Source organism: Clinocottus analis, unplaced genomic scaffold, assembly GCF_023055335.1.
Source record: "Clinocottus analis isolate CAN_PGR_092001 unplaced genomic scaffold, fCliAna1.0.p SCAF_35, whole genome shotgun sequence".
Lineage (NCBI taxonomy): Eukaryota > Metazoa > Chordata > Actinopteri > Perciformes > Cottidae > Clinocottus > Clinocottus analis.
Window position 1 is genome coordinate 1,457,204 of NW_027176098.1, and position 25,980 is coordinate 1,483,183.

The window sequence follows — 25,980 nt, forward strand, 5'->3', positions numbered from 1 at the left end:
TTCCTCAGTAAATGAACTCCTTGAGGAATGCGGACAAAGGCAGCACCGAATCATCTTCGACAAAGACGAGTTTCCTCTCTGTGATCGTCAAGAGTTGATGGAGAAAATTGAGAAGATGGTGGATGAAAACAGAGGGCGATATTTAACCTTTGCTGGAGACACTGATACGATTATCTCGCCTGTAAGTGCAAAACCTTCCCTGAACCTGGTGTTGTGTGGGAGACATGAAGCCTGGAAGACCTCAGTGGCCAAAGCCATTCTGGGACAAAGACAGTTCGGTCCACCTGTCGACTCGTCAGAGTGGGTTAAACATCAGGGAGAGGTGAGTGGACGTCAGGTTTCTCTGGTGGAGCTGCCGGCCTTGTGTGGAAAACCTCAAGAGGAAGTGAGGAAGGAATCCCTCAGGTGTATCTCCCTCTGTGACCCTGAGGGCGCCCATGCCTTCATCCTGGTCCTTCCTGTGGGTGCCCAAAGCGAGGAAGACAAGAAAGAGTTGGAGACCATCAAGAAGACGTTTGGCTTCAGAGTCAATAGTTTCATCAGGATTCTTCTGACTGTGGCGGCCGATCCCAGTGTTTTAAACAAAGAGAGGTTTCTGCAGGAAAACGGAGATATCCAAGAACTCTGCCAGAGCTGCGGTGGAGAATATCTTGTCTGCGACGTCGAGGACAAGCACCAGGTGTCTGAAGTTTTACGCAGAGTAGAAGACATGAGAGGTTTGGGATGTGGAAGCTTCACTGAAGATATGTTTCCTCCAAAGAAACCGGTGAGAAGACAAGCAACAAATGTGGATAATTACACAAATCTGAGGGAAACGTTTCAAAGGATGGGGACGGGAACAATGTCTCTGAGACGGAAAAGCTATCCTAGCAAGGAGACGACAACAGAGATTCTTTTGAAAGAGCCGAGAAGAGAATCTCCCAGGAAGGAGCAGAGTAGGGAGTGTCTCAGGATGGTGCTGGTTGGGAAGACCGGTTGTGGAAAGAGTGCCGCTGGAAACACAATTTGGGGCAAAGAATTGTTTACTTCCAAAGTTGCTCAAAACTCAGTGACCAAGTGTTGCCAGAAAGAAACCGGGAAGATCAATGGGCGTGTCGTCGCAGTGGTGGACACCCCCGGCTTGTTCGACACCACCCTGGAGAACGAGGTCATCAAAGAGGAGCTGGTGAAATGCGTTTCCTTGTTGGCTCCAGGACCTCACGTCTTCTTGCTGGTGCTGCAGATCGGACGCTTCACACAAGAGGAGAAAGACACCGTGGAGCTGATCAAGGACTTCTTTGGTGAGAATTCAAAAAACTACATCCTCGTTTTATTCACCAGAGGAGACGACCTCGAAGACCAAACAATTGAAAGCTACATGGGAGACGATCCTGACGGTGACCTAAGAAAACTGACGGCTGAATGTGGGAGGAGATACCACGTCTTCAATAACAACGATAAAGAGAATCGTTCTCAAGTCAGCGAGCTGCTGACCAAGGTGGAGTCAATGGTGAAGGAAAACGGCGGTGGCTACTTCCGCTCGGATATGTTCCAAGGAGCCGAGGAAGACTATGAAAATAAGGTACAGAAGCATTTGAGGGACATCGAAAGACAATATCGGGAGGAAATGACGATGCTAGCTTCAGCACTTGACCAAGAAAGAGAAGAGAGAGCCAAAGAACGGGAGGAACACATGAAGAAGCTGGAGCTAATGGAGCGAGAGAGAGAAAGGGTGAAGGAGGAAGAGAGAAGGAGCAAGAAACAACAGGACGACACTGAACGACAGCAGTGGGAAGAGAAAATCCAAACTCTGGAAGAAGAACTACAATACTCGGAGAAGACTAAGTCTGCTGAGAGGAAGCTGTTGCTGGCAAGAGAAAACGCAAGGCGAGGAAAAGAAAATTGGGAGCGAGAGAGAAAAGCGTGGTGGGAGAACAGATATCAAGAAGAAGAACAGAGGAGACAAGAGGAGAGAAGGCAAGATGAAGAGATGCTCAGAAGAGAACACGAGGAGAAAGAACGCAAAACGTTGAGAGAGCTCTTCGAGAAGAGGAGGGAGGAAATCAGGAGAAAGGAAGAGGCCAAAAAGGAAGAATTCTACGACTTCACCGAGACGTACACCGCAGATATAATCGCCCAGATGGAAAAGAACGAACAGGAAATTAGGAATCTGCAGATGAGGCAACAAAACAAAAACGAGTTGATAATCAGACGGATGAGCAGAAACAAGGTCTTTCAGAAGGAGTTGAAGGAATTGAAGACGAAGCAAGAAAAACAAATGAAGGAGCTGAAGATGGAACTGTTCTTCAATGACAAGGATCATCTGAACAAGAAGATCAACGACCTGAAGAAAATACACGAGGCAGAAATCAACATATGGATAGAAAGAAACACGGAGAAAGCCATAAAAGGACATTGTTCCATTTTATGAGACGTTTGTTGTTTCAGCCGCAAATCCAGGAATCTTTTGCTTTTTTCGTATCAAACCGGTTGATTTAACCTCAGATGTCTGACGTGTTCACAGCCAACGCCGCGCTGCTCAAAAGACTTGTTGCTTTGTTGTCGCACTTTTTGTTGTGTGGATTGTGGTTTCTACTGGCTGTACTTTACTTTTTAAAATTAAAGATAAATCCATCACAACATATTGGTGTTTTATCTTTGTGTTTCTATTGTTGTCTGTTTAGACACAAACAATCAAAATAAGTGTTATTAGTAGTAATATTTAGGATAGAAGCAGTAGTGTTAGAGCATGAAGTGATATTATTTGTGTAACAGGTAAAATAAGACGTATTACTGTTTGTCCTGTAGATTGAGCCCACATGACTGATATGCACTCAGTTTCTGTCTAACAGATTATTTCCCATCTGCCCCAGCTGCATTCCTGAACATTACTAAACAATCCGGACACGCAAGGTTAATTAAATAGCTTAAATTTAGCACCTCCCATACAACATGCAGCCATAAGTGCTTTACAAAAAGTATTTGATGAATAAAAAAAGGTACATGAATAAAAAACAGTGGGAATTAAAATGATCCAATAATAATAATAAATCTCATAATAATAAATCTTAATTGAAAAGTACATTTTATACATTTTTTTTATAAAAGTATATTTTTTATATCTCTAGCTTAATGCCACATGATCGGCACTTTTCTGGAAAACTTACGACTCACGGAATCCACCAATTGCACCAAAACTACTGTCAGACAAAACCTCAAGATATCAACCATACTGCATCTTTTTCTAGCCAACAATCTCAAATATGACTTACTTAAGGATTAAACGATACCTGCTTGCTACGTGTTTGTGCATCTGCTTCAGCAGAGCCCCTCTGTTGTGGAACCAGAGGCGTTCAAGGTCCAGGAAGAAAGTTAGAGCATTTTAGCTCTCAGCGGACCTAAACCTACGGTACACGAAATCTGCACTAAATGAAGTACTAAACATATTCAACTTTACTTAATCAAAGTCAAACTTTGCAGAGATTGTTAAAACATAGTGATATTTTATAGTAGAAAAAAGTGATAATGAGCATCATTAACAAGAGGAAATACATCCTGGAAGTTTTTTTTCATCTTTTTTCTCTCTTGTGTTCTATCATCAACTAATAAACCAGTAACACATATACTGTTAAATGAACCTCTTAACTGGTATCACAAGTGTTTTCTCTATATTATACCTTTATTTAATTATTCAAATAGCCCTTGTGGTTGAGGAAATATTCTGTACATAGTGTGGGGAGGCAAACCATTCAGAATTTTTTTTTTTTTAAAATGGCAGTGGCTTAACTTCATAGAGGATTTATCTTTGCATACTTTCAAATGTTCACAACAGGAAACAGTGAATCTGTTTGGAATACTGAGGCTTCATCTGGGAACAGACGAGTTCTACCGGTTCCTCTGAGTCTTGATCAGAAAACGCTCACACACCTGTTCCCGCCTTCAGGGTTAACGCCTCATGGCCAACGCTGCAGGTTTTGCAGAGGAGCTCAAGGTCGAGGGGAACGTCAGGCTCGTTTGACCCTGATGCTGCTGGAGGTCCAACATCCTGACATTGCTTTGTTCCTAATCAAATGGTGCGACTGTGGATCAGTGGTTAGCCTTTCAGTCAAAGGGTTGGTGGTTCAAACCCCATCTCTGCTAGTCTATGTTATTGTGTCCTTGAGCAAGACGCTTAAACCCCGTTGATGTGTTTACAGTGTATAGAGCATAAATCTAAGTCGCTTTGGATAAAAGCGTCACTGAAATGTAATGTCTAATAAGCTCCGAAGATCAAACGAGAAGCTACAACAGAACCACTTTCACACTTTGTCATATTTTTGGCACTTTCCTTCTTCAGTCAGATGGCTCCGCCCACTCGGCGTTGGCACACCTGACTGCTGGTAAAAACCGTCTCCACTGAGACGATTTTATTTAAACACTTTGAGGACGAGTGCGGAAGCAGGAACTCGATCTGGTGAGTAGCTTAGATAATAAATATTTATGTGTTTATGTGGAGCCTACAACTTAAACTATTGTGTTGTTAATATTACAATTAGACTATTATTATAATTAATGTCATCATTATTGTTTTACTAAGAGAAAAGGTATGGATGTATTTTCAACTATGTGGAGAAAGTGACATTTTATGTCTTTCTCTCTTTATTTAGTTTCTCTTCACGCTGCAGATTCCACTGAAGTAAGACATTCATAAAACTTTTTATTTCCTCACAATGTTTGAAAACAAAACCTATTTAACTGCACTGGTGTGTGTGTGTGTGTGTGTGTGTTCACAATGAACCGAAAATATAATTATCTTTAAGTAAAGTTGGTCTCAGCAATACACAAATAAAAATTGGATTGCAGCTTTTCTAATGTATTTAAGGCACTATTTTATAAACAGGTTTTGTATTCAGGTGTTTTAACTCTTTTTGTAAAAAGCATTAAAGTCAAATATCCTTCTAATAATGTAAAATATTATATTTGTAAAGTGATTAAAAAATGTGCTCAAAGGCAGTTAAAAAACATAAATAATAAAAGCCAGAAAAACAACAACAAGACATTATAAAAATATAAAAATTAAACATACATAGCTAGCACTACAGGTTAGATATGCATGTTTTTTAAGTGGGGGACGTCTGAGACAAGCCGTGACTAAAGTGGAAGAAGCTGGAGTCCAGGTCTCATACATATATTATATCTTAAACAGTCTCGTAGCATTATGATATTTGACGGCGTGCCGATGACTCAACAACTCGGCCGGCTGGTTGTCTGACACAGGAGCTTTTAGATTTTGGTTTGTCAAACTTGAATGACTCATAAGCAACAGGGTTCATGTTCTGTGTATGAAAGGGACACATGCGCATTGTTTACAGCTGAGGGAAGTACCTAAAGTAACCCGGACATTGTTTCTATGAACTTCAGCTAACGTGCTTTTCTTTCCTCAAACCGACAGGCTTCACCTCCAGAAGCAGAACTTCTCCTGCACAAAATGGCGAAATCATTAGCTGGTGAGTCTTACGAGACAAAATAAGGAACAATAAAATGCATTGTTATCCGTTTAAACATTGTTTGAATGTGAATCTAATCTAGTGAGATTAAGTATTGAACTGAACATGCTAAGTTTTGAAGAATCCTCCAACATTGTTATGTCTGTCAAATAATGGAAAATGGCCAAGAGCATTTACTGGCTGAGCAGCATTTCCCTTTTTTTACGTAACTTTTCTACAAATAAAGTAATTTTTTGAGAAAAAAATATTGTTTTGCCGGAATCATCTCCTCGTGGTTGCTGGCTATACCTTTGGTAAAATCGCCGACATCCTCAGTTGAACATATTATGCAATTCTACCACTGAGAGTGTGACTGAGGCCATTTTATTTTGTCTTTTTCTGAAAAGCCTGTAAAAAATAACAAGGGCCATTATTTTAGATGAAGTAGTAATATGAAATAAAACGTAAATAAAGTCCAGACTTTTATTAACGTTTTAAACTATAAATTATGTTTTTACATTGAAGTATGGAGAGTAACTATAGGCACAAAGATTAGTGTTTTTTTCTCTCCGTACACCGAAACCCTGTTCAACTGAAGTGGCCAATTTTTCGCGATTTTCTAAGAAACGGCCGGGGAAATCTATTAGATAAGTCACAGCACACGTTTCCTAATCAGCCCGCATGTTTTGATGTATTTTGCAATGCAGCGGGAGGAGATACGGTTCAAAGTTTTAAATGGATGATTATTAACAAGCCCACTGGAAAACAACCAGTGTGCTTGCGGCAGGCTTTAGAGCTGCTACACGAAATTATAAATTATTTTTGAATTATCTTTTCAGCATGTGTGATTAACATTCAGACACATAGTTGTAACATGATACTACTTTAAAGCATAATAAATGTTTTTTTTAATATCGACACCGACTTAATCTTCTGATTAGAAACAACCCAGTCGGCCAAATAAATAAATATAAATATGTTGGCACTGTACGATGTCAGAATGTTGATGATACGTTTCCTACGTTTCATATTGGCCTCGTACAGAAACGCTCTCGCCCTCTCAGATAAATAATACATTTTAATATATATATATATATATATATATATATATATATATATATATATATATATGTGTGTGTATATATATATATATATATATATATATATATATATATATATATATAGGCATATTTAATTTTGGCTGCAGATGGCGCTCTGACAATCCCAACATTTCTTCATGTCATGTGCTCAGGCCTGAATCGGCATCATCCATGAGGAGTTTTGGGCTGATTGCATGATGTGCATTGGAGTTACAGGTTTCTATCACATAGCGATCAGCCAAAATGGGTGTGTATTTGTGGCCACGTCATGTCGCAGCCATTGAGTGAAAATGGTCTTTAGATCATCCCTGATCAGAATTGCAGTCGATCGGATAAAAATTGTAAGAGGAGATATCTTTAGAAGAAACGGGGAGAAAGGCGAAAAATGACAAAAATGCGCCAAAAATCCCAAATTGCCCAAATTACTGTAGCGCCCCCCTATTGTTTGAATTGCACAACTGATTTATTGCATGTTAAGGGATGCAATGTGCACATACACAAAATGTTTGGAGTCATTAGTCCACATAGTTTTAATCTTATGAGTATTTAAAAATAAGACACGCCCCTAAGTGGTTAATTGGTCTGATTTTCCTCAACACAATGAGATAGTCAAAATCTTTCAACGCAATCTTTAAGATATAGCTCCATTCATGATGTCAAGAAAATTTGGTACGAATCGGACAAAACGTTCTAGGATAAAAGTGAAAATACATGTTCTTCACAAAATTCAAAATGGCGGAACATTTTGGCGGTGGACTTTCTGGGTCTGAGAAGCTTTTTTGTAGAGCAGGTGGAGCTGGACATGTGTGAAGTGTTTCAAGTCAATCTAACGATTTGGGCGAGGGGCGTCGCTGGTCCAATTTCCAGGGGGCGCTAGAGAGCCATTTTTTAAAGGTTTTTTTTGCGCCTATATCAGATGACGATGTTCACCAGGCCTGACAAGCGGTCACAAATTGGAGAGTTTTGGAGTATGACAAGTCCCCCAAAACCGCGCCCAACGTTCCCCTAACAGTTACAATAGGGTCCTCTCGGGACTGACTAATCAGTTGCTCGGACCCTAACAAGATAGAAAGAAACCTGTTTTCATTATTGTCATCAATAAAAAGAGAATTATGACAATGTCTCATCAAACTTTTTGTCCTCGTTGTTTTACAGTGTCTGAGTTAAGGATTGTGATTATTGGAAAAAGTCCAAATGAAAATACAAAACTGACCAACGTCATCACGGGAAAACGAGATAGTTCACTTCCAACCAAGTCCAAGCGAGTTGTCTGTGTCACCAGCGAGTGGAAGAAGCAAAACCTGATGGTGGTGAAAACAACAGACATCTTCAGTGTGCAGGAAAACACGGTAAAGCACAAAATGAAGACTTGGGTTGCGCAATGCCCCCCCGGACCCAACGCCCTGCTGCTGTTAGTGAATCCCTCTGACTTCACCGAGCGGGACCAACAAAAGATCAAGGTAATGATGAACTTCTTTGGACCAGATGCCTTTAAACACGCAATGGTCGTCACAACGGAACATGAACAGATGGAATGGAATTCCTCAGTTAATGAACTCCTCGAGGAATGCGGACAAAGGCAGCACCGAATCATCTTCGACAAAGACGAGTTTCCTCTCTGTGATCGTCAAGAGTTGATGGAGAAAATTGAGAAGATGGTGGATGAAAACAGAGGGCGATATTTAACCTCTGTTGAAGAGACCGATACTATTGTCTCGCCTGTGAGTGCAAAACCTTCCCTGAACCTGGTGTTGTGTGGGAGACATGAAGCCTGGAAGACCTCAGTGGCCAAAGCCATTCTGGGACAAAGACAGTTCGGTCCACCTGTCGACTCGTCAGAGTGGGTTAAACATCAGGGAGAGGTGAGTGGACGTCGGGTTTCTCTGGTGGAGCTGCCGGCCTTGTGTGGAAAACCTCAAGAGAAAGTGAGGAAGGAATCCCTCAGATGTATCTCCCTCTGTGACCCTGAGGGCGTCCATGCCTTCATCCTGGTCCTTCCTGTGGGTGCCCAAAGCGAGGAAGACAAGAAAGAGTTGGAGACCATCAAGAAGACGTTTGGCTTCAGAGTCAATAGTTTCATCAGGATTCTTCTGACTGTGAAAGATGATCCCAGCGCTCAAAAGGAAGAGAGGTTTCTTCAGAAAAACAGAGATATCCAAGAGTTCCTTCAGAGCGGCGGTGGACAATATCTTGTCTGCGACGTTGAGGACAAGCACCAGGTGTCTGAAGTTTTACGCAGAGTAGAAGAAATGAGAGGCGTGGGACGCGGAAGCTTCACCGAAGATATGTTTCCCAGGACGGTTATAAGACAATCAACAAATGCTGATAGTTATACAAATCTGAGGGAAAAGTTTCAAAAGATGGGGCCAGGAACAATGTCTCTGAGACCGAAAAGCTATCTTAGGGAGGAGACGAGAACAGCGACTCCTCTGAAGGATCCGAGACCAGTCTCCACTTGGAAGAAGCCGAGATCAGTCTCCACTCCTGAGGAGCCGAGAAGAGAATCTCCCAGGAAGGAGCAGAGTTGGGAGTGTCTCAGGATGGTGCTGGTTGGGAAGACCGGTTGTGGAAAGAGTGCTGTTGGAAACACAATTTTGGGAAAAGAATGCTTTGATTCCAAATCTTATCAAAAATCAGTGACCAAGTGTTGCCAGAAAGTAACCGGGAAGATCAATGGGCGTCTTGTCGCCGTGGTGGACACCCCCGGCTTATTCGACACCACCCTGGAGAACGAGGCCATCAAAGAGGAGCTGGTGAAATGCGTTTCCTTGTTGGCTCCAGGACCTCACGTCTTCTTGCTGGTGCTGCAGATCGGACGCTTCACACAAGAGGAGAAAGACACCGTGGAGCTGATCAAGGACTTCTTTGGTGAGAATTCAAAAAACTACATCATCGTTTTATTCACCAGAGGAGACGACCTCAAAAAACAAACAATTGAGAGCTACATGGGAGACGATCCTGACAGCGACCTAAGAAAACTGACTGCTGAATGTGGGGGGAGATACCACGTCTTCAATAACAACGATGAAGGGAATCGTTCTCAAGTCAGCGAGCTGCTGACCAAGGTGGAGTCAATGGTGAAGGAAAACGGCGGTGGCTACTTCACCTCGGTTATGTTCCAAGGAGCCGAGGAAGACCGAGAAAAGAAGGTTGAGAAGCATTTGAGGGACATCGAAAGACAATATCGGGAGGAAATGACGATGCTAGTTTCAGCGCTTGACCAAGAAAGAGAAGAGAGAGCCAAAGAACGGGAGGAACACATGAAGAAGCTGGAGCTAATGGAGCGAGAGAGAGAGATGGTGAAGGAGGAAGAGAGAAGGAGCAAGAAACAACAGGACGACACTGAACGACAGCAGTGGGAAGAGAAAATCCAAACTCTGGAAGAAAAACTACAATACTCGGAGAAGACTAGATCCACTGAGAGGAAGCTGTTGCTGGCAAGAGAAGACGCAAGGCGAGGAAAAGAGAATTGGGAGCGAGAGAGAAAAGCTTGGTGGGAGAACCAAAAACGAGAAGAACAGAGGAGACAACAGGAGAGAAGGCAAGATGAAGAGATGCTCACAAGAGAACACGAGGAGAAAGAACGCAAAGAGTTGAGCGAGCTCTCAGAGGAGAGGAGGGAGGAAATCAGGAGAAAGGAAGAGGCCAAAAAGGAAGAATTCTGCGACTTCACCGAGACGTACACCGCAGATATGATCGCCCAGATGGAAAAGAACGAACAGGAAATTAAGGATCTGAAGATGAAGCAACAAAACAAAAACGAGTTGATAATCAGACAGATGAGCAGAAACAAGGTCTTTCAGAGGGAGTTGAAGGAATTGAAGACGAAGCAAGAAAAACAAATGAAGGAGCTGAAGATGGAACTGTTCTCCGACGACAAGGATCATCTGAACAAGAAGATCGACGACCTGACGGAAATACACGAGGCAGAAATCAACATATGGATAGAAAAAAACATGGAGAACGCCGTACAAGGACGTTGTTCCATTTTATGAGATGTTTTTTCGTATCAAACTGGTTGATTTAACCTGAGATGTCTGACGTGAAACAACAACAAATTACAAATGTTCACCAAAGTGCAAATGTCTGAACACAGTGAACACATCTAGTGCTCAGACCTTCTTTGACTTCAGACATCTTGAGTATAAAAGCTTATTGCTCTAAACTTCATATAACATTCATTGTGTCAGCGTAACAGACATTATCATTTATCATTTTGTGTAAAGTCAAACGTGGAATTTAGATTATAGTAAAATATATATGTGTGTATATATATTAAAAAGAAATAATGTGGAGATAAATAAGTAGACTAGATAATAAACAGAAATTAGAAACGTTATTGCCGACACCTGAAAAGGGGGCGGAGCTATCGGCTCCGGAAGTAGCTGCGGGGAAAAGTAGAAATCTGACAGCGTGAGAAGCGTGACGCTGTGCAGAAATAACAGACACATCTGCAGACACGGAGAGGCAGCCGGTAAGGGAGAGACACTTTGTTGGTGATGGTCACCATATAGAATGACTCGTGCGCTGGAACGCGCGGCGCACCTCCGCAGCACATCTACGTGTGGCAGCGTTAAATGTTTGTAAACATGTTGGTGGAGGCACAGCTGATGCGGTGAAATGTCGCTTGTGTGTGGGTTGATGGCACGGGTGTTTTGATTTCATACAAAGGGTGCTTTCTGAAATGTGGCTTTTTTCTGTTTTATTTAAGGTTTTTCACCCTTAGTCGCGGAAAGGGAGCTTTGCTAAATGGGAGTTTTTTTTCAGTGAAATGGAAAATTTCGACTTCATGAACTGAATCTCAAAAATAAAAGGAGATAAAAAAGGGAAAAGTTGTTTTTTTCATTGGAGTGAAGTCCAGTTAAATCCGAGTGGATGGGTCAATCCCTTTCAAGTGGGGAAATGCACTGAACAGCTGACAGAACTTGACAGTGAAAAACCGCGGGACCAGTAACTGGACCAATAACGGGAAAGTCTGGAAAACCAGGAGAAGGAAATCTGGGAGCTTGAGCTGGAACAGCAGAAGCAATAAACTGGAATCCTGGGGAAAGAAGACAATCAAGTGAAAGCATATGAAGCATTGAAGTAGTACACATCTTCTCAACTGTAATCAACGACTGAGCGGATTCAAACATGGCGGATCAAGCTGCTGAGAAGTCAGTTGAGCAACTTAAGGTGGAGCGGACTACAGCAAAAAGATTATTTACACGCTTAGTCAATAGCATAACCAGAACCTATAGAGAAATGTCTGAAAAGGAGCTCGTAGACAGTTTCAAGAACGTCATAAAAGAAGCTGAAAAAGTCATGTGCGCAAATGAAGATGTGGAGACTGGATTCATTACAGAACTGGAGGCGGAGCTGGAACCGGAGGAAGATGCTGTGCTAAGTAAACAGCAGAAAGCCGACATAGCAAAAACCTTCAATGAGTGTAATGAAAAACTACGAGAGGTCAAAAGTCTGATTCAGGAGGCACTCTGGGATAACTTCGGAGAGGTTGAATTATCAACAGCATTGCAGGCAGCAGAGGAAGTGTGTGAACATGCCGCTGATGCACGGCCCGATGGTAGCCAGGAGGCATACAACTTCATGCTCAACCACCTGCAGGGACTGGTAAAGACCGCAAAAGAGGCGTGTAGTCGGTGGAAACAATGGATCCCACCGAGTGAGCAGAAGGAATTTCAGAGCCGTATGAAGAGGCTGGAGCTCCTCCTTCCCAAATTGATTTCCAAGAAGGCTGACTACATGGAGGACAGGAAAGAGGAGGAGGGTCAGAGGCCACTTGAGCCCACGGCGGCCACCATCAGACTGAAACCAATAGCCCTGCCAAAGTTTACGGGAAATAAACGTGATTTCCACAGGTGGAAAAAGGACTGGGAAGCGCTCCAGAAGCAAGGTGAGCCAACCGGCTCGACAGAGGTGAGAAAGTTTCAGCTACTGGACAGTCTTGATGAGAGAATCGCAAGAGACCTTCGCCTGACCAGCTATAACACTGCAGTTGACATTTTCCGCGTCCTGGAGAACCGCTATGGCAATAAAATTGCTATTGCTATTGATATAGTGGAGGAGTTGCAGAGAATGCCAGCTGCCAAAAGTCATCAGCCACGAAAGATAGTGGAGCTGATCCAAGCCGTGGAAAAGGCGCTTCAGGATTTGAGCGACCTTGGGGACACGGGTGCAATTAAAAATCCTCTGGTAGCGAAATCAATAGAGAGTAAACTTCCAGAAACTCTAAAGAAGGAATGGCTCGTCTATGTCGCTGACAGGAGGAACGCGGTGGCAGCAGGGAATCGTTTTGACAGTCTCCTGGCATTCCTCAAAGCGCAAGAGAGCATATATGAGCAGCTCGAGCAGCTAAGAGAGGAAGAGCCGAATAGGAAAGAGACCAGAACCGAGCCAAGATATGCTAGAACCAAGTCTACCAAATCAGAAGATGACCAGTTGGGGTGCGTAGTCTGTGGTGACGGAAAGCATAAGAAAAAACTCTACTTTTGCAACCAGTTCCGTGCACTGAGACTAGCCGAGAAGACGGCTGCAGTAAGAAGATTGGGAGCATGCAAGAGATGCCTTGAAGTTCATGAGGACGCTTCATACTGTAAAACTGACTTTCTATGTAAGAACCAAGCCTGCAAAGATGAGCCCGCTCCTGAGCATCATTTCTCACTGTGCCCTAATGCTACAGGGAGAAGAAGCAGCATCACAGAGAAAAAGCACAGATGCGGCCCAGGGAGGGATACAAGCAGGAGGAGACATACGGAAGATCAGGAGGAGTTCCTCAAGAAGCTTTCACCAGAATTGGCGAAGCAATGTCGGGATGTGTTCTCCAACGCTACTTCGAGAGTGCTCAGCACCACAAAGGATCCACCAGGTCTTCTTGTGGAGAGTGGGCTGGAGGAACTACCAGTGCTTATGATGCTCCTCGAGGTCACCTCAAACGCTGGTCAAAAAATCGGGACATTAATTGATTTGGCCTCCGACACTAATTATATAACCCACTGTATGGCAAGCAAACTGAACCTCAGGAGGGAGGAAGTTACACTTGTGGTCCATGGAGTTGGAGGGATGAAGGTTCGAGTGGAAACGAAGCGGTACCTTCTAAGGATCAGAGTGAGGACTTCCAAGGGCACGCTCAGGACCCATCAAATGGTTTGCTATGGGCTGGACAGAATAGCAAATGTCCACAGGAATGTGACGCCAGAGCAGCTGCAAAGCTTTTTTCCAAACATACCAGGAAGTGAACTTGTGAGACCCAAGCAAGTACATCTGCTCATAAGCCACAGGGAAGGACAACTAGCCCCACAACGGATCAAAGCTGTCGGAGACCTTGTACTGTGGGACGGACCACTAGGGAAGACTGTGGGCGGAACGCATCCTGACCTCTTTGAGAAGCTCCATATATCAGCCCATATGTCCAAAACACACTTTGCAAGGTCAATGAGAGCGGCAGCTGTAAGGTATGAGGAACTCACCAGCGTCAAGTCAAGTACATCAACCACCAGGAAAGATTTCCTTGAATGGTGGAAATGGGACAGTATTGGTGCAGCATGTGAGCCGAAGTGCGGGGGTTGCCGCTGTGGGAAATGCCAGCCAGGCGGCAAAGGAATGACTCTTGCTGAGGAGAGGGAGGTCGAACTGATGAAGGAAGGCCTCACCTATGTCAAAAGCGATAGCTACTGCAAGGATCCACATTGGCACTCCAGATATCCTTTGCTAGAAGATACAGCCTCTCTGCATGACAACAGAAGGGCAGTCGAGGCTACATTTCAAAGAACAGAAAAGCAGCTAGCCAAGGAACCAGAGTGGAAGGTTGCCTATGCTGAGCAAGTGCATGACATGGTTGACCGAAGGGCGGTAATCAAATTGACAAAGGACGCAATAAAGGACTGGAAAGGACCAGTGTGGTATGGGAGTCACCTCATTGCTCCTAACCCACACTCTGTCACAACCCCAGTCAGACTTGTGGGGAACAGCAGCCAGAAGTGGCAAAATGGGCCTGAGTTCCTAAAGCTACCAGCAAGTGAGTGGCCAATCAAGTCAGCAAAAGATCTAGCAAGCGCTGCCAGGGAGAGCATTAACAAGCTGCAGAAAAAGACATTTGCTGCTGCGACGAGAGCCAAAGCGAAAGAAGCTGAGTCAGATCAACACCGAGCAAGAACTGAACAAAGAAGACCACCAGCGGGATCAACCGTCCTAGACCTCGTGGACGTCAAGCGCTTCAGTAGCTTGACTCAACTGGTCAAAACAATTGCATGGATCTGGAAAGCAGCAAAGAAGTTCATGGGACAAAATCGAGCCGTAGAGAGCTCAAAGTGGGAGGCAGTCTCTTCGTCAGGAGTCGTCGCAGTCAAAGAACGAGAAGACGTCCTAAGAGATATCTTTCTTGCGATGCAAGAAGGCGCAACCTTCCCGAGCACCACGACGGACAGACTGGTAGTCTATAAGGAGGAAGACTCCGGGCTATTAGTTTGTGGTGGGCGAGTGCAAATCTTCAAAGAAGATCAAGTGGCAGTCCCTATCCTACCCTATAGCACATGGGTATCCACACTGCTTGCTCGGGAGGCCCACCAAGAGAGTCACGATGGAGTGGCTGGAACCCTGCTCAAGATGAGAAAGAGGGCATGGGTCATACGAGGAAGGAGGATCGCCCAAAAGGTTGTTGATGGCTGCATAATCTGCAGGAAGGCAAAGGCAAGAAAATGTCAACAAGTAATGGGTGACTTGCCGCCTGAAAGAACAGAACCTTCTGCGCCTTTCAAATTCACAACCATAGACCTATTTGGACCATACCAAGTCAAGGATGATGTGAAGAAGAGAGTGAAACTAAAAGTCTGGGGCGTGGTCTTCTGCTGCATGGCCAGTAGAGCCATCCACACAGAGTTGGTAAACACAGTATCAACAGAAGGGTTCCTGATGGCCTACCAAAGGTTCACAGCAATCAGAGGACACCCAAGGAAGATCTGGTCAGACCCAGGCACCAATTTCATTGGAGCAAAACCAGTCTTGGATGAGCTTTACAGGTTTCTGGACAGCCTAAACAAACCAGCCTTGTTTGAGAACGCGGCCAAAAATGGGACGGAATGGATGTGGAAAATCAACCCAGCTGACTCGCCACACAGGAATGGTGCTGCTGAAGCTGCTGTACGCATCGTAAAGAGAGCACTCCAGACCCTTGGAAGGGAGTCCGAGCTCACATACAGCGAGTTCCAGACAACTCTTCACATAGCAGCCAACCTGGCCAATGAGCGCCCAATTGACGCCAGAGTACAGAGCCGGGAAGACTCTATTCAATATATCACACCCAACACGCTCCTTCTTGGGCGGGCATCTCAAAGGGGAGATGTCCAAACATTCGACTTTGCCAGCTACCCCTACAAAAGACTCAGAGCAATGCAGTCAGAGGTGACCAAGTTCTGGAAGCATTGGAGCCAACTTGCTGGTCCCAACTTGTTTGTGAGAAGCAAGTGGCACACCGCTGAAAGAAATGTCGCTGTTGGGGACGTTTTCTGGCTGTGCGACCAAAATGCGCTAAGGGGGCAATTCAAGCTTGGCAGAGTCATTAGCACAAATGCCGACAGTAGAGGAGTCGTGAGGGACGTCAACATCAGGATCTTCCCAAACTACAATGTTCCGGTAACGAGACCAACAAAGGAAGCAAGAGCAAGTCGTCCGGTCCAAAGCGAACAGAAGGAGAAGATCCAGTCTACTATTCTTCACAGGGACGTCAGGCGGTTGGTTGTCCTACTCCCGACTGAAGACCAGAACATCCCTACGTAGACGTTAAAAACTCAAGTGGAATGGCAGTTTGCCTCGAAAGTTGGCGATCTCCTCAGTGGTTCCATGGGGAGATCGAGTGGGAGGTGTAAAGTCAAACGTGGAATTTAGATTATAGTAAAATATATATGTGTGTATATATATTAAAAAGAAATAATGTGGAGATAAATAAGTAGACTAGATAATAAACAGAAATTAGAAACGTTATTGCCGACACCTGAAAAGGGGGCGGAGCTATCGGCTCCGGAAGTAGCTGCGGGGAAAAGTAGAAATCTGACAGCGTGAGAAGCGTGACGCTGTGCAGAAATAACAGACACATCTGCAGACACGGAGAGGCAGCCGGTAAGGGAGAGACACTTTGTTGGTGATGGTCACCATATAGAATGACTCGTGCGCTGGAACGCGCGGCGCACCTCCGCAGCACATCTACGTGTGGCAGCGTTAAATGTTTGTAAACATGTTGGTGGAGGCACAGCTGATGCGGTGAAATGTCGCTTGTGTGTGGGTTGATGGCACGGGTGTTTTGATTTCATACAAAGGGTGCTTTCTGAAATGTGGCTTTTTTCTGTTTTATTTAAGGTTTTTCACCCTTAGTCGCGGAAAGGGAGCTTTGCTAAATGGGAGTTTTTTTTCAGTGAAATGGAAAATTTCGACTTCATGAACTGAATCTCAAAAATAAAAGGAGATAAAAAAGGGAAAAGTTGTTTTTTTCATTGGAGTGAAGTCCAGTTAAATCCGAGTGGATGGGTCAATCCCTTTCAAGTGGGGAAATGCACTGAACAGCTGACAGAACTTGACATTTTGTATCATCATTTAAACCGATAGTTAACTGTTTTACTTTTAGGGTCACCGGCACAATAAACGCATGCATAAAATATATAAGTGTTTGGTTTTACAGGGAAAGTCTATTATTTTTCCCCCTCACATTATAATTAGTCATAACATGTAACCTATTCCTATTCTTTGGTTCAGTTGTCTTTATAATTACATTTTGATTAATACTCAGTTACCAATCTGCAAAAATACCATCTCGTTCCTGATGAGCACACTTTACAATTTAAGTATGTTTGCATGAGCCCACGATCCACTGAAGCAATCTTTTCAGATGTGATGATTGATGTTTTACACCATGTTCAACGTGTATTTCTAGTGTTTCCAGAGGGTATTGAAGAGTTAGGAACACATGTAGACTCAAGCTGAGGAAGAGTCTCTTGTACTTGCTGCAGTTCTCATCTCATCTTTTCTAAGAAAGAATCAGACTTTCTCATCGGTTCATCCTGCTGTGGACTCGTTGGACCTGTTTCCTGGTTCACAGCCAACGCCGCGCTGCTCAAAAGACTTGTTGCTTTGTTGTCGCACTTTTTGTTGTGTGGATTGTGGTTTCTACTGGCTGTACTTTACTTTTTAAAATTAAAGATAAATCCATCACAACATATTGGTGTTTTATCTTTGTGTTTCTATTGTTGTCTGTTTAGACACAAACAATCAAAATAAGTGTTATTAGTAGTAATGTTTAGGATAGAAGCAGTAGTGTTAGAGCATGAAGTGATATTATTTGTGTAACAGGTAAAATAAGACGTATTACTGTTTGTCCTGTAGATTGAGCCCACATGACTGATATGCACTCAGTTTCTGTCTAACAGATTATTTCCCATCTGCCCCAGCTGCATTCCTGAACATTACTAAACAATCCGGACACGCAAGGTTAATTAAATAGCTTAAATTTAGCACCTCCCATACAACATGCAGCCATAAGTGCTTTACAAAAAGTATTTGATGAATAAAAAAGGTACATGAATAAAAAAACAGTGGGAATTAAAATGATCCAATAATAATAATAAATCTCATAATAATAAATCTTAATTGAAAAGTACATTTTATACATTTTTTTTTATAAAAGTATATTTTTTATATCTCTAGCTTGATGCCACATGATCGGCACTTTTCTGGAAAACTTACGACTCACGGAATCCACCAATTGCACCAAAACTACTGTCAGACAAAACCTCAAGATATCAACCATACTGCATCTTTTTCTAGCCAACAATCTCAAATATGACTTACTTAAGGATTAAACGATACCTGCTTGCTACGTGTTTGTGCATCTGCTTCAGCAGAGCCCCTCTGTTGTGGAACCAGAGGCGTTCAAGGTCCAGGAAGAAAGTTAGAGCATTTTAGCTCTCAGCGGACCTAAACCTACGGTACACGAAATCTGCACTAAATGAAGTACTAAACATATTCAACTTTACTTAATCAAAGTCAAACTTTGCAGAGATTGTTAAAACATAGTGATATTTTATAGTAGAAAAAAGTGATAATGAGCATCATTAACAAGAGGAAATACATCCTGGAAGTTTTTTTTCATCTTTTTTCTCTCTTGTGTTCTATCATCAACTAATAAACCAGTAACACATATCCTGTTAAATGAACCTCTTAACTGGTATCACAAGTGTTTTCTCTATATTATACCTTTATTTAATTATTCAAATAGCCCTTGTGGTTGAGGAAATATTCTGTACATAGTGTGGGGAGGCAAACCATTCAGAATTTTTTTTTTAAAAATGGCAGTGGCTTAACTTCATAGAGGATTTATCTTTGCATACTTTCAAATGTTCACAACAGGAAACAGTGAATCTGTTTGGAATACTGAGGCTTCATCTGGGAACAGACGAGTTCTACCGGTTCCTCTGAGTCTTGATCAGAAAACGCTCACACACCTGTTCCCGCCTTCAGGGTTAACGCCTCATGGCCAACGCTGCAGGTTTTGCAGAGGAGCTCAAGGTCGAGGGGAACGTCAGGCTCGTTTGACCCTGATGCTGCTGGAGGTCCAACATCCTGACATTGCTTTGTTCCTAATCAAATGGTGCGACTGTGGATCAGTGGTTAGCCTTTCAGTCAAAGGGTTGGTGGTTCAAACCCCATCTCTGCTAGTCTATGTTATTGTGTCCTTGAGCAAGACGCTTAACCCCCGTTGATGTGTTTACAGTGTATAGAGCATAAATCTAAGTCGCTTTGGATAAAAGCGTCACTGAAATGTAATGTCTAATAAGCTCTGAAGATCAAACGAGAAGCTACAACAGAACCACTTTCACACTTTGTCATATTTTTGGCACTTTCCTTCTTCAGTCAGATGGCTCCGCCCACTCGGCGTTGGCACACCTGACTGCTGGTAAAAACCGTCTCCGCTGAGACGATTTTATTTAAACACTTTGAGGACGAGTGCGGAAGCAGGAACTCGATCTGGTGAGTAGCTTAGATAATAAATATTTATGTGTTTATGTGGAGCCTACAACTTAAACTATTGTGTTGTTAATATTACAATTAGACTATTATTATAATTAATGTCATCATTATTGTTTTACTAAGAGAAAAGGTATGGATGTATTTTCAACTATGTGGAGAAAGTGACATTTTATGTCTTTCTCTCTTTATTTAGTTTCTCTTCACGCTGCAGAGTCAACTGAAGTAAGACATTTATTAAACTTTTTATTTCCTCACAATGTTTGAAAACAAAACCTATTTAACTGCACTGGTGTGTGTGTGTGTGTTCTGAATGAACCGAAAATATAATTATCTTTAAGTAAAGTTGGTCTAAGCAATACACAAATAAAAATTGGATTGCAGCTTTTATAATGTATTTAAGGCACAATTTTATAAACAGGTTTTGTATTCAGGTGTTTTAACTCTTTTTGTAAAAAGCATTAAAGTCAAATATCCTTCTAATAATGTAAAATATTATATTTGTAAAGTGATTAAAAAATGTGCTCAAAGGCAGTTAAAAAACATAAATAATAAAAGCCAGAAAAACAACAACAAGACATTATAAAAATATAAAAATTAAACATACATAGCTAGCACTACAGGTTAGATATGCATGTTTTTTAAGTGGGGGACGTCTGAGACAAGCCGTGACTAAAGTGGAAGAAGCTGGAGTCCAGGTCTCATACATATATTATATCTTAAACAGTCTCGTAGCATTATGATATTTGACGGCGTGCCGATGACTCAACAACTCGGCCGGCTGGTTGTCTGACACAGGAGCTTTTAGATTTTGGTTTGTCAAACTTGAATGACTCATAAGCAACAGGGTTCATGTTCTGTGTATGAAAGGGACACATGCGCATTGTTTACAGCTGAGGGAAGTACCTAAAGTAACCCGGACATTGTTTCTATGAACTTCAGCTAACGTGCTTTTCTTTCCTCAAACCGACAGGCTTCACCTCCAGAAGCAGAACTTCTCCTGCACAAAATGGCGAAATCATTAGCTGGTGAGTCTAATGAGACAAAATAAGGAACAATAAAATGCATTGTTATCCGTTTAAACATTGTTTGAATGTGAATCTAATCTAGTGAGATTAAGTATTGAACTGAACATGCTAAGTTTTGAAGAATCCTCCAACATTGTTATGTCTGTCAAATAATGGAAAATGGCCAAGAGCATTTACTGGCTGAGCAGCATTTCCCTTTTTTTACGTAACTTTTCTACAAATAAAGTAATTTTTTGAGAAAAAAATATTGTTTTGCCGGAATCATCTCCTCGTGGTTGCTGGCTATACCTTTGGTAAAATCGCCGACATCCTCAGTTGAACATATTATGCAATTCTACCACTGAGAGTGTGACTGAGGCCATTTTATTTTGTCTTTTTCTGAAAAGCCTGTAAAAAATAACAAGGGCCATTATTTTAGATGAAGTAGTAATATGAAATAAAACGTAAATAAAGTCCAGACTTTTATTAACGTTTTAAACTATAAATTATGTTTTTACATTGAAGTATGGAGAGTAACTATAGGCACAAAGATTAGTGTTTTTTTCTCTCCGTACACCGAAACCCTGTTCAACTGAAGTGGCCAATTTTTCGCGATTTTCTAAGAAACGGCCGGGCAAATCTATTAGATAAGTCATAGCACACGTTTCCTAATCAGGCCGCATGTTTTGATGTATTTTGCAATGCAGCGGGAGGAGATACGGTTCAAAGTTTTAAATGGATGATTATTAACAAGCCCACTGGAAAACAACCAGTGTGCTTGCGGCAGGCTTTAGAGCTGCTACACGAAATTATAAATTATTTTTGAATTATCTTTTCAGCATGTGTGATTAACATTCAGACACATAGTTGTAACATGATACTACTTTAAAGCATAATAAATGTTTTTTTTAATATCGACACCGACTTAATCTTCTGATTAGAAACAACCCAGTCGGCCAAATAAATAAATATAAATATGTTGGCACTGTACGATGTCAGAATGTTGATGATACGTTTCCTACGTTTCATATTGGCCTCGTACAGAAACGCTCTCGCCCTCTCAGATAAATAATACATTTTAATATATATATATATATATATATATATATATATATATATATATATATGTGTGTGTATATATATATATATATATATATATATATATATATATATATATATAGGCATATTTAATTTTGGCTGCAGATGGCGCTCTGACAATCCCAACATTTCTTCATGTCATGTGCTCAGGCCTGAATCGGCATCATCCATGAGGAGTTTTGGGCTGATTGCATGATGTGCATTGGAGTTACAGGTTTCTATCACATAGCGATCAGCCAAAATGGGTGTGTATTTGTGGCCACGTCATGTCGCAGCCATTGAGTGAAAATGGTCTTTAGATCATCCCTGATCAGAATTGCAGTCGATCGGATAAAAATTGTAAGAGGAGATATCTTTAGAAGAAACGGGGAGAAAGGCGAAAAATGACAAAAATGCGCCAAAAATCCCAAATTGCCCAAATTACTGTAGCGCCCCCCTATTGTTTGAATTGCACAACTGATTTATTGCATGTTAAGGGATGCAATGTGCACATACACAAAATGTTTGGAGTCATTAGTCCACATAGTTTTAATCTTATGAGTATTTAAAAATAAGACACGCCCCTAAGTGGTTAATTGGTCTGATTTTCCTCAACACAATGAGATAGTCAAAATCTTTCAACGCAATCTTTAAGATATAGCTCCATTCATGATGTCAAGAAAATTTGGTACGAATCGGACAAAACGTTCTAGGATAAAAGTGAAAATACATGTTCTTCACAAAATTCAAAATGGCGGAACATTTTGGCGGTGGACTTTCTGGGTCTGAGAAGCTTTTTTGTAGAGCAGGTGGAGCTGGACATGTGTGAAGTGTTTCAAGTCAATCTAACGATTTGGGCGAGGGGCGTCGCTGGTCCAATTTCCAGGGGGCGCTAGAGAGCCATTTTTTAAAGGTTTTTTTTGCGCCTATATCAGATGACGATGTTCACCAGGCCTGACAAGCGGTCACAAATTGGAGAGTTTTGGAGTATGACAAGTCCCCCAAAACCGCGCCCAACGTTCCCCTAACAGTTACAATAGGGTCCTCTCGGGACTGACTAATCAGTTGCTCGGACCCTAACAAGATAGAAAGAAACCTGTTTTCATTATTGTCATCAATAAAAAGAGAATTATGACAATGTCTCATCAAACTTTTTGTCCTCGTTGTTTTACAGTGTCTGAGTTAAGGATTGTGATTATTGGAAAAAGTCCAAATGAAAATACAAAACTGACCAACGTCATCACGGGAAAACGAGATAGTTCACTTCCAACCAAGTCCAAGCGAGTTGTCTGTGTCACCAGCGAGTGGAAGAAGCAAAACCTGATGGTGGTGAAAACAACAGACATCTTCAGTGTGCAGGAAAACACGGTAAAGCACAAAATGAAGACTTGGGTTGCGCAATGCCCCCCCGGACCCAACGCCCTGCTGCTGTTAGTGAATCCCTCTGACTTCACCGAGCGGGACCAACAAAAGATCAAGGTAATGATGAACTTCTTTGGACCAGATGCCTTTAAACACGCAATGGTCGTCACAACGGAACATGAACAGATGGAATGGAATTCCTCAGTTAATGAACTCCTCGAGGAATGCGGACAAAGGCAGCACCGAATCATCTTCGACAAAGACGAGTTTCCTCTCTGTGATCGTCAAGAGTTGATGGAGAAAATTGAGAAGATGGTGGATGAAAACAGAGGGCGATATTTAACCTCTGTTGAAGAGACCGATACTATTGTCTCGCCTGTGAGTGCAAAACCTTCCCTGAACCTGGTGTTGTGTGGGAGACATGAAGCCTGGAAGACCTCAGTGGCCAAAGCCATTCTGGGACAAAGACAGTTCGGTCCACCTGTCGACTCGTCAGAGTGGGTTAAACATCAGGGAGAGGTGAGTGGACGTCGGGTTTCTCTGGTGGAGCTGCCGGCCTTGTGTGGAAAACCTCAAGAGAAAGTGAGGAAGGAATCCCTCAGATGTATCTCCCTCTGTGACCCTGAGGGCGTCCATGCCTTCATCCTGGTCCTTCCTGTGGGTGCCCAAAGCGAGGAAGACAAGAAAGAGTTGGAGACCATCAAGAAGACGTTTGGCTTCAGAGTCAATAGTTTCATCAGGATTCTTCTGACTGTGAAAGATGATCCCAGCGCTCAAAAGGAAGAGAGGTTTCTTCACAAAAACAGAGATATCCAAGAGTTCCTTCAGAGCGGCGGTGGACAATATCTTGTCTGCGACGTTGAGGACAAGCACCAGGTGTCTGAAGTTTTACGCAGAGTAGAAGAAATGAGAGGCGTGGGACGCGGAAGCTTCACCGAAGATATGTTTCCCAGGACGGTTATAAGACAATCAACAAATGCTGATAGTTATACAAATCTGAGGGAAAAGTTTCAAAAGATGGGGCCAGGAACAATGTCTCTGAGACCGAAAAGCTATCTTAGGGAGGAGACGAGAACAGCGACTCCTCTGAAGGATCCGAGACCAGTCTCCACTTGGAAGAAGCCGAGATCAGTCTCCACTCCTGAGGAGCCGAGAAGAGAATCTCCCAGGAAGGAGCAGAGTTGGGAGTGTCTCAGGATGGTGCTGGTTGGGAAGACCGGTTGTGGAAAGAGTGCTGTTGGAAACACAATTTTGGGAAAAGAATGCTTTGATTCCAAATCTTATCAAAAATCAGTGACCAAGTGTTGCCAGAAAGTAACCGGGAAGATCAATGGGCGTCTTGTCGCCGTGGTGGACACCCCCGGCTTATTCGACACCACCCTGGAGAACGAGGCCATCAAAGAGGAGCTGGTGAAATGCGTTTCCTTGTTGGCTCCAGGACCTCACGTCTTCTTGCTGGTGCTGCAGATCGGACGCTTCACACAAGAGGAGAAAGACACCGTGGAGCTGATCAAGGACTTCTTTGGTGAGAATTCAAAAAACTACATCATCGTTTTATTCACCAGAGGAGACGACCTCAAAAAACAAACAATTGAGAGCTACATGGGAGACGATCCTGACAGCGACCTAAGAAAACTGACTGCTGAATGTGGGGGGAGATACCACGTCTTCAATAACAACGATGAAGGGAATCGTTCTCAAGTCAGCGAGCTGCTGACCAAGGTGGAGTCAATGGTGAAGGAAAACGGCGGTGGCTACTTCACCTCGGTTATGTTCCAAGGAGCCGAGGAAGACCGAGAAAAGAAGGTTGAGAAGCATTTGAGGGACATCGAAAGACAATATCGGGAGGAAATGACGATGCTAGTTTCAGCGCTTGACCAAGAAAGAGAAGAGAGAGCCAAAGAACGGGAGGAACACATGAAGAAGCTGGAGCTAATGGAGCGAGAGAGAGAGATGGTGAAGGAGGAAGAGAGAAGGAGCAAGAAACAACAGGACGACACTGAACGACAGCAGTGGGAAGAGAAAATCCAAACTCTGGAAGAAAAACTACAATACTCGGAGAAGACTAGATCCACTGAGAGGAAGCTGTTGCTGGCAAGAGAAGACGCAAGGCGAGGAAAAGAGAATTGGGAGCGAGAGAGAAAAGCTTGGTGGGAGAACCAAAAACGAGAAGAACAGAGGAGACAACAGGAGAGAAGGCAAGATGAAGAGATGCTCACAAGAGAACACGAGGAGAAAGAACGCAAAGAGTTGAGCGAGCTCTCAGAGGAGAGGAGGGAGGAAATCAGGAGAAAGGAAGAGGCCAAAAAGGAAGAATTCTGCGACTTCACCGAGACGTACACCGCAGATATGATCGCCCAGATGGAAAAGAACGAACAGGAAATTAAGGATCTGAAGATGAAGCAACAAAACAAAAACGAGTTGATAATCAGACAGATGAGCAGAAACAAGGTCTTTCAGAGGGAGTTGAAGGAATTGAAGACGAAGCAAGAAAAACAAATGAAGGAGCTGAAGATGGAACTGTTCTCCGACGACAAGGATCATCTGAACAAGAAGATCGACGACCTGACGGAAATACACGAGGCAGAAATCAACATATGGATAGAAAAAAACATGGAGAACGCCGTACAAGGACGTTGTTCCATTTTATGAGATGTTTTTTCGTATCAAACTGGTTGATTTAACCTGAGATGTCTGACGTGAAACAACAACAAATTACAAATGTTCACCAAAGTGCAAATGTCTGAACACAGTGAACACATGTAGTGCTCAGACCTTCTTTGACTTCAGACATCTTGAGTATAAAAGCTTATTGCTCTAAACTTCATATAACATTCATTGTGTCAGCGTAACAGACATTATCATTTATCATTTTGTATCATCATTTAAACCGATAGTTAACTGTTTTACTTTTAGGGTCACCGGCACAATAAACGCATGCATAAAATATATAAGTGTTTGGTTTTACAGGGAAAGTCTATT

At 42.7% G+C, this 25,980-nt stretch overlaps 3 protein-coding genes across 3 annotated transcripts in view; 2 read left to right on the forward strand and 1 right to left on the reverse strand.

The window, feature by feature from the left end:
• The window catches only part of LOC137799403 (GTPase IMAP family member 8-like), a 4,106-nt gene extending 1,632 nt beyond the window's left edge, over positions 1-2,474 (forward strand). Inside the window, exon 2 of the mRNA XM_068596194.1 lies at positions 1-2,474. This exon is cut by the window's left edge and continues 382 nt beyond it. Within this exon, the coding sequence (XP_068452295.1) occupies positions 1-2,410 (2,410 nt within the window). The 3' untranslated portion in view covers positions 2,411-2,474.
• prdm6 (PR domain containing 6) overlaps positions 1-25,980 on the reverse strand; it is a 101,820-nt gene that overhangs the window by 32,131 nt on the left and 43,709 nt on the right. The gene's annotated exons all lie outside the window — the stretch shown is intronic.
• LOC137799404 (GTPase IMAP family member 8-like) lies at positions 8,047-10,539 on the forward strand. Its single transcript, XM_068596195.1, has 2 exons — positions 8,047-8,844; positions 9,007-10,539. Exons 1-2 carry the CDS (start codon positions 8,047-8,049, stop codon positions 10,537-10,539), a joined length of 2,331 nt encoding a protein of 776 aa, XP_068452296.1.